Source organism: Thunnus albacares, chromosome 22 (assembly GCF_914725855.1).
Source record: "Thunnus albacares chromosome 22, fThuAlb1.1, whole genome shotgun sequence".
NCBI lineage: Eukaryota > Metazoa > Chordata > Actinopteri > Scombriformes > Scombridae > Thunnus > Thunnus albacares.
The window spans coordinates 23,494,498-23,503,945 of record NC_058127.1 but is presented as its reverse complement, the minus strand read 5'-3'; the positions used below and the strand labels follow the sequence as shown (position 1 = coordinate 23,503,945).

General features: G+C 36.3%; 1 protein-coding gene across 1 annotated transcript in view; it reads left to right on the top strand.

The window, feature by feature from the left end:
* The window catches only part of LOC122974517 (L-selectin-like), a 30,680-nt gene continuing 21,232 nt past the window's right edge, over positions 1-9,448 (top strand). The window contains exon 1 of the mRNA XM_044342553.1: positions 1-40. Coding sequence (XP_044198488.1) covers positions 1-40 — 40 coding nt within the window. The remainder of the gene's footprint in view (positions 41-9,448) is intronic.

Below are 9,448 nucleotides of genomic sequence, written 5' to 3'. Positions count from 1 at the left end.
ATGATGGAAAGGATCTTGCTGGGTGTCCTGTATCTCTCAGGTCAGTGAAACCTCAGATATTTTACTGTGCTTGTTCTTGTATATTATAACACTTAAAAGGAAATGTTTGAGCTACCTTACATGCTCATATGGTCATACGTTTTTTCTATACAGTTCATTGTTTATTAAGTAGCGTTGTGATAGTGGGAAACATGGCATCAGGAAGTCAAATTGTTATTCTAAGCAAAGAGGGGCTTTCTCAGTGTCAAATCATGGCTAGACTAAATGTTTCTAAGGGGGCAGAGCATGGAACTCTAAAACACTTTGCTGAAACTGGATCAGTTATATCCAAAACACGATCAGGCAGAACAAAAGTGAGCACACCATCAGAAGTTCAATACTTTAAGCTTAGTTCTCTGAGAGATAGAAAAGTAATTTCATCACAGATACAGAATTTTCTAAATAAAGAACACAAGACTCTAGTCCAAAAGTTCTGTCAAAAGAGGGACTCAGAAGATGTGTAGCAGTTTCTAAACCACTTCTCAGGGGGGGAACAACGCTTGGAGTGGGCTAAGAAATACCAGCATTTCACAGTAAATGACTGGAAAAAAGTCCTATTTACTGATGAGTCCAAGTTTGAGATTAATGGCAGTAACAGAAGAGTGTATGTAAGGAGAGGAACAGGAGAGAGAATGATACCGCACTGTATCAAACCATCAGTGAAACATGGTGGTGGGAGTATTCAAATCTGTGGGTGTTTTGCCTACTCTGGAGTTGGACACTTGCACTGAATTGACTCCACCCTGACAAAGGAGAAGTACTATTCCATTCTTCAGAGACATGCTGTACCCTCTGGTTTGCATCTTTGTGGAGAAGGAAGCTTTGCAAGAACTACTTGAAGACCAAAGAAGACCGAAGACTGAAACCAAGGCTCGCCCAGCTGTCCAGACTGCGTATAGTTCGCCTGGGTGGGTATGACTCGTTTTCTCGGCCCCTGGGACTGCCCGACGACTCTGTGGCTCTGCGTTCCGCTCAGTCTTCCTCTCCTCCTCCGGCAGCAATGATGACCCTTTTCTGTGCTCTCTCACATATCTATATATCCATATATATCTACATCTGCTCACTTTCCTGTATAGACATCACTTTTTTAAGTACCTGTACTCTTTTTTATCTGTTCTTTTTCTTTTTAATCTTTCTGTGCTTTTATTGCTGATTGTATCATTTCTCATATCTGGTTGTAAGCAAGGAGGGTATACAGTGTTTTATGAAACATTTTACTGTCATTAGCCTCTGTCACTGTCCTTACACTCACAGCCCAGCAGCATCTCTTCTTCTCCGCTGTGTGAATTATAGCACAATAGGCTGACAGGTGTTTAGGGCAGAATATTTTACAGTAAAACTCAAAACAGATTTACAAAATAATAATAATGCAATCAATAATATTTAAAAGAAAAAGCAAAGAATTCAAAGACACAAAGCAGATAAAACATTTTTAATTGCTAATAAGTATCAGCAGCAGAGTAATTAAGGGGAATAATTTCAAATAAGAAGTGACAGGTAGGTTACAGGATAATTGTAATAAAATTCATCATCTTGGAGAGAGAGAGAGAGAGAGAGAGAGAGAGAGAGAGAGAGAGAGAGAGAGACAGGTTTTGATCACTTTCATGTCATTTACAGTTACTTTCATTGAAAAAAGTTTTGTTGTTCCCTCCTGGAATAGAGAATGATTGATGACGATGACGATTAAAGATGGTGAATAAAATAAACATAATTATTTATTAATACTAACTTTAATTCTTTTAGGCTTGCGGTACTTTCAGACAGATATTGTTTCCAATATAAAGTGTTATCTTTAAAAAGATATAAAGATAACACAGTTATTTATCACTACTGCCACAGTTGGCAATGGTTGAATTTCCACCACGGCTCACCATGTGACAATAGACACAACTCAATAATCAGTTTGATTATCAAGTCTTGGCCAATAAACACTGTTTATAATATCATTTGAATAAACTTGCCATGTTAATCATGTGATGTCGCTAATTGTTCCCCCTGCTGCTACTACCTGCTGTACTTGGCTATACATGATGTGGCAGGACCACATATCAATTGTTAACATGCCCAATAATTGATTAAGGAAAATGTTTGAAATTTGCATTGCAAATGAAAACTTGGCAAAAGCTATTATACTTATACTATATAGAGCAATATCAGTGTTTAATAATACTTTTTGTTTAAAGGAACAGTGTAAAGCTTATTTGATTTCTTATATCAGTCAGATGAGAAGATTGATACCACTTTCTTGTTTGTATGTTGAATATAATCTGGGGACTGTTAGCTTAGCTTAGCACAAAGACTGGAAACAGGGGGAAACAGCTAGCCTCATTCAAAAATCAGCCTACTAGCACCTCTAAAACACACAAATAAACATTTTATCTGTTTGTTTAAATCTTGCACAAGATTTTTTTCTTAGCTTAGAGGAAGTTCAGAGGAGACAAACCAACAATTAATGTTTCAAATGATTTAATGTATTTATATGAGGTTTATATGATATTGTGAGTAATACAAAGCATTTAAAACACATTACAAAAATTAGCCAATTCAGGCTCAAAATGAGGTTTGCACATTAATACCAAAATCATTACCATATTGTAAATGAAATGTCATTTTACATTATGTGATTTATTAAAGCAACAAAAGTAACTTTGCAGAGGGGCGAGGCTTTTTCCAGACAGGGAGCTGGTTTACGAGGTTGCTTCATCCAGACTTTTCATGATTTTCTTAACCCAGGGGAGATTGGGATCCACACAGATGTGATGAGACTTTCTGGTCACCAAACTGAAAGACAGCAGGTGAAAATGAAAATGTCACAATGACACATGACAGTGTTTTTTAAGTAATTAAAATAGGATAACAAATAGATGTGTTCAGCTCTTATTGTCACCAAACTAAAAAAAGGAACAAGATCATTTAAAAAATAGAATATATATTTGTATATTTAGTTCATCATAATTGATCAACTGAAAAAAATTGTATTGACAAGTTGAATTATGCATTATCAAAGTCAAAACAAAGAAAAATCATTACATTTGCCACATAATAATTCCATCTCTGTATTCTGACTTTAAATAAATGTATTGCAAAATTTAATTGTAAAATCAAACAAGATACGTATATTTGTGCCTAATATATTAAAGTTATTATTATGTTCAGTGAAGTCATTTAAATGATCAGGACAAAAGTACAAATTTCTTACATGATTGCAGTCCTTGGGCAGCGGTAATCAGTCGTATAATATGACTGGATCGAGTTTTTGTTCACTATTCTTGGGTAGAATTTGAAGCCGCAGTCATCAGGACCCTTAACAGAAGGAGGTTGTCCCTGCTCATGAGGGGGACTGGCTGCAGTTTTCTCAAACCTGTCTCCAACAGTGGATACATCAACACATGACCAGCTCAAAAGACTTTGTGGAAATAAAGTCAAATACAGACATGTTCACTGAGCTGTATCATAAAGTGATCTTTTCCTTATTAGTGTAACACTGTGTAGAACTTAGAAGAAGATTTAATAAAAAAACAAAAAAAACAGAACTGCAGTGAAAGCAGAAAGGAAACTTTCCATATCAATACACACCTCTTTGTTGGCAAATGTTAAACTAGTCCAATACAGAACAGAAGAATCATGATGCACAGGTGAAAAAATGAAAAAAGCATCACAATGCTCCCACTGATACTAATATTATTGCAACTGGTACCAGTGCTGGTACTATAATACTAATACTGGTATGAAAGAAAGAAAGATAAAGATTTAAAAGATGAAGATAAAGTTTTAACTTGTATTACATAATAAACAGCTTTTACTTTGAATATAATAGCTAAATTTAACTCACATTCTCTTTGGTTTGTGTCGCGGTGTAGGAGATATGAAGTTGATCTCTAACAGCAGTGAGGAGTCTTGATCTTTTTGCTGTATTTTTGTCTTGTTGTACTGACAGTGTTGCTGACATTTGATCATGTTGGTTGAGTTGCTGCTTTCATGCAGTGAGAGGTTGCTTTGTCCATATTCTGCAGAAAACAAGAGGAGTTTAGCTGGCATAGATAATGACAAACATATAATTTAGGATAAATGGAATATATAATAATTGCTAAATGTATAAAATTGTATTTTCCTGTATATAAATAAGATGATTAGGATATAAGGGTATGAAGAATTGAGACAAGAAAATAAATGAATTGGTGGCGTATTTGTGGCATAGATAGAGACTCGCCTTGAAAAGTCGTGTTGGTGTTGTAGGTTTTATTATCAGTGATGTTGATTGAATGGAGAGTTGATGTCCAGTTCATTTCAGATGGAAGCTGAATACAGAACTCCTTGTTGCTGTCAGAGCTTCTTCTCTGTACGGACACTGCAAATCAACACAAACCATCTCAAGATTGCCAACATGTGTTTAAATATGCTAAATGGTAAATGAACTGCATTTATATAGCGCCTTTCCAGTCTTCCAATCACTCAAAGCTCTTTACACTACATGTCAGCATTCACCCATTCACATACACAGATTCATACACTGATAGCTGAGGCTGCCATGCGAGGTGCCAACCTGCTCATCAAGAGTTTCAGTAACTCTTTAGATTACAGCTTGCAACGTACAGCGTAATTACTCCATAGTCATGATGTAATCTTTTGTACTAACAGTGTACTAGTACAGTACATACCAATACATATATGTAGGTACAGGGGAACAAGATGTGAAGTTGTGGAATAAGGGTTCAACAATTTAGGAACTTGTGAAGAACTTATACTGTAGTTATTTTAACTACTGGGTACCTATTCTATTGTAATAGAGTATGTATAACCTACTGAGCAATAATCTGGAAGTTTGGGAGAAATTTAGGGTTAATTATTACTGTAGTTATTTTTTAACTACTGGGTAGCTGTTATGTTATTACAGGATACCATAAAACTGAGCAAAAATCTGGACGTTTCAAGGAAGATGTGATGACTTCTGCAGCACTTAATAAATCTGATGTGATTTTATTTCAAAATGACCTTATTACCGTCAAACAAGCAAAATACAAAGTGTAAATCAAATAAGTGACAAAGATTTGGATAGGAAGAACATAAAAACAATGCCATAAAGACAATAATAATGCAAGAGTACTGTGCTATTTCTTATTACAATTGTGACTTACTTCAGATCACAGCAGGGGGCGACGGAGTGTTTTCTATAAAGAATTGGAAAAGGCTCTCCGCCCACCCACCTTACAGGTGTATGTTGGAAGGATGTTTTTTGCTAACCTACTTTACAGCAAACTTATGGTGAGTAATAATCTTAATATATTTATTGGCACAGAACTATCTGGTTTGTGGCTCATGTCAAATGTAGCGTTAACGGAACAAAAGAAAGATGCTGTTGGACTTTTAGCTTGATAATCATTTGTTAGCTACCAGCTGAAAGAGCAAAGCAGTAACTTACCCTGCAGATTTTACAAGCTAATACTAATGATTGCTCTAACAGTAATTAAAGGCAATGTAATACATAACACTTGTGGGTTTGTGTCTTACAGAAGCTGAAATATGTTCAGGTGATTTTATTCACATAGCAACCTACACTAAGTTAATCTGCTGCTGCACTGGCTAAACTTTCAACACATCCTCATTGGAGCTTATGTTAATTTGTGATGACTTTGCTGGCAACTAGCAATTACAGGAAATTATATTTCCTGTATAGCCTCATGTAGCCCATTAATATTGCATTTATTCACATCTAGAATGCCAGCCATGATGGCTTTGCAGTTGTGTGGCGAAGAGTTTGATTCTTATGGCTTCTCACCAAGTGGGAGACATAATGACTGTCAGAAATCCAGATATCTCACACTTTAAATTACCGACAAGAGACTGACATTACAGTTTTTCTCTGTAGGGTCAACATATGGCCACGGTGCACCAGCTTCTTTCTCCTTGTCTCATTCTCATCCCTGTCATCTTCATCAGGAGTGGAAAGGAAGATGAAAGAATAAAAGAAGAAGAAGAAGAAGAAAATGAAGAAGCATTGCAAGAAAAACAAAGAAATAAAGAATTAAATGCTATTTGTTCCTTGAAGGTTTCTAATTTATTTTAAATAAGAAGTATGTTAAATAAAGGTTTTAAGTTAAGGATGTAAAATTTAGATTTTAATATGATAGAAGACATACAATGTACACTTTAGATTACGGCCCACATACCCTGTAGTTACCCTGTAACTACATATAACAAGGGAGAAACAACCAACATAACTTACTCTGTAACTACAGAGGACAATGTGAGGACAGTTTGTTTCAATTTTACTTGCCTCAAAACATGGAAGAACAAACTAAATTCACTACACAGTTTACAATCAGAAGGGCATATGAACCATATATATGCATTCTGATTCATACCTCATGTTTTATCTTTAGCTATATTTATATTAGCTATAGCTACATATTTATTTCCTGGGATGAAAGGAGACCGTGCAGAACTGAAAAAAGGGTAAACTTGCACCTTGAGGAGCCGTAATGCAGGACGAAGACTTTCAACATTTTTAACATTTAAATGAGTGACATCTTTGGTGAGTAAATTCTGTCCGCCGATGGCAGGCAGAGCCACCAGGCCATAAAGGAGCGTCAAGTGATGAAGTTTGCTGGTGAAGTGAACGACAGCTGAGACAGTCTTCAGAGGCCAACAGCATCCATGACAATACGCTGTCCTCTGGACCTTTGTTCCGAAGTAAACGCACAGATGTACCCTGTAGTTATTTAAGTACCCCAAAATGAAAAAGGAACAATGTAGTTTGCCTGTTTGTTAGTAATTAAGTCATTTTGAAATAAAATCACATTAGATTTATTAAGTGCTGCAGAAGTCATCACTCCATCTTCCCTGAAACATCCAGAGTTTTGCTCAGTTTTATGATCATACTATACCCTCTAATAACAGAATAGGTACCTAGTAGTTAAATAATAACTAGAGTATTAATTCTCTCTAGATTCTTCCCAAATTTCAAGATTATTGCTCAGTAGGTTGTACATACTCGGAAATAATAGAATAGGGACCTGGTAGTTAAAAAATAACTACAGTAGTAATTTGTAAGTTCCCAAATTGTTACACCCTTATTCCATAACTTCACATCTTGTTCCCCTGTACCTACATATATGTATTGGTGCATACTGTACTGTTACACCGTTAGTACAAAAGTCAATTAAGCTTTACTTTGCAGGCTGTAATCTAAAGCATTAACAGAGTTTCTAATGCTCATTCACACTCACACTCACACACTGATGGCAAAACCTCCGGGAGCAAGTTGGTGTTCAGTATCTTGCCTGAGGACGCTTCAACATGCGGATCAGAGGAGCTGGAGATCGAACCAGGTCCTCCAGTAGAAACTGGAGGAGCCAGTAGAAGTGAAGGTTCTTTTACTTCTACTGGAGGAGCCTCCAGTAGAAGAACCTTTACTTCTAGACTGTAAAGGTTTAACTGCTAATATAATTTGCAACATACTTTGGATTTAAAGTCAACAAAGTGTCATGAAAACTAGGGACGCTCAGTTCTTTAAGTTTCTCTTACCTGAAAAAGGATGTGGTTGTAAAAAGAAGAGAATCCATACAATGTTCAAGAGAAGCACACTGACATGGACAGTCCACTGCATGTTTCTATCTGCTGATTAAACTCCACACTGTACTGAAAAACAGCTGCTGACAGACAGTCTGTGTGGGATACTAAAAGATGAATCACCTAACCTCATAGATTATGTATACTCATGTGTGTTTGCGTCTAGTGAAGGGGCCTGAAATTGACCATGTAACCACAGAAGATTTTCGCATTCTCATTTTCAGACTTTTCTTACAAGAGCAACTGCATTATGTGACCAACATATTTGATCAGAATACTAAAAGAAGTGCTTTATGAGTCAGGTAATTACCATAAATGTTATGATACTATCCAGACTCCATCTGAGCAAGTACAGAAATGTATATGTGGTAAATGTCAAGGTCTTTATATTATTTATTAATCATTCTTTATAGCTCAGTGTTCCCTTTAACACCACTTGCAAAAACAAGGCCTACCATAGACAGAATATGGCAGCCATGACCCTAACCAGCACTCAGACTCATGAATGAGGATTTAACCACTGGGATATCTACATTATTCTACTATCAGTAAAGGCAAAAACATTGGTTGAAATATTCCAGTTAATAGAACTTCACTTAATCTTCTCACATGTCACAAACCTTGATTTACATGTTAGTGAGTTCATTAACCAACCAACTATAAGAATATATTAAAATACTTCTGGAGGAAACAGTCATGCCAATAGAACGCATTGACATGAATAAAAGTCAGTAAGTTTTCCATGAACTAAGAAATCTCAAAATCCCATAAAAAAAGGGAATCAATATACATTTCAGGATATCTATGTCGCAACTCAGCAGTAAACAGTTTGTGAGACACTTTAAAAATATATATAATTAATACTGAGAATAATTCAAGAAACACTGATGTATAAAAATGAATATGTTTCTCCGTGCTGGAGTTCCCCGCCGGAGAGGCTGACAGGGATTTCTTCTACATACGTTGACCTCATTATTTGACACTTTGGCCACATTTAATATGAACATCTGACATTGTAACATTATATATATGACTGAAAATAAGGAAAAGCATAGTAGGTCTCCTTCAAAGACCTCAACAAACTGAAAGCACATGAGCTTCTCTTAAAAATGGCTCAATAGTTTACACACTCTGTTAAAATGACCTGATCCAAATGTGATCAACAATACAATTTAAGCTACAAGAACCCCTGAAGTAATTGTGTCCTGTGTGGCATCTATGTAATTCCACAGACTACAGTAACAATAACAAAGTAGAAAGAATAAAACAATAAAATAAGTCATGAATGTTAACATCAATACTGTAAAAAGACACTTCAGGTATGAATATATCTGCATGTGACTAGTGTGATTTATTTAGCGATGGCCTGATGGCAGTAGCTGGAAGAAGTGGTGGAGGGGGTAAGAGGGGTCCTATGTAATGATGGTGGCTTTCTTTGTTACTGACCAGATGTAAAGCTCAGTGTTTGACTTGATCCATTTATTTTACTGACCTGACTGGTGATGCAGGAGAGTTTGATTTTGTGTTTAGTGGTCCAGTTATTGTAGCAAGATGAAATATTGAAGGTGAGTATAGTATGAGTGACATGTAAACCAGGGTTAGAAAGTCTTTGTTGAGATTAAAAGTCTCAAGTTTGTTCAGCAGGTGCTGTTGGGCTTTTTTGTACATTGAGCCAGCATGCTGAGAGAAGGAGAGGAAGGTGTCTAATTCTGTCTCCAGGTATTTGAAAGTGTCCACCTGCTCCACCAACCGACCGTCCAGCTTGGTCAAACAGTGGTTGCGGTGCGTCCAATTTCCTCCTGCTCCTCCTTCAAAAGCCTGGACTAGGTTGTTCACTGAC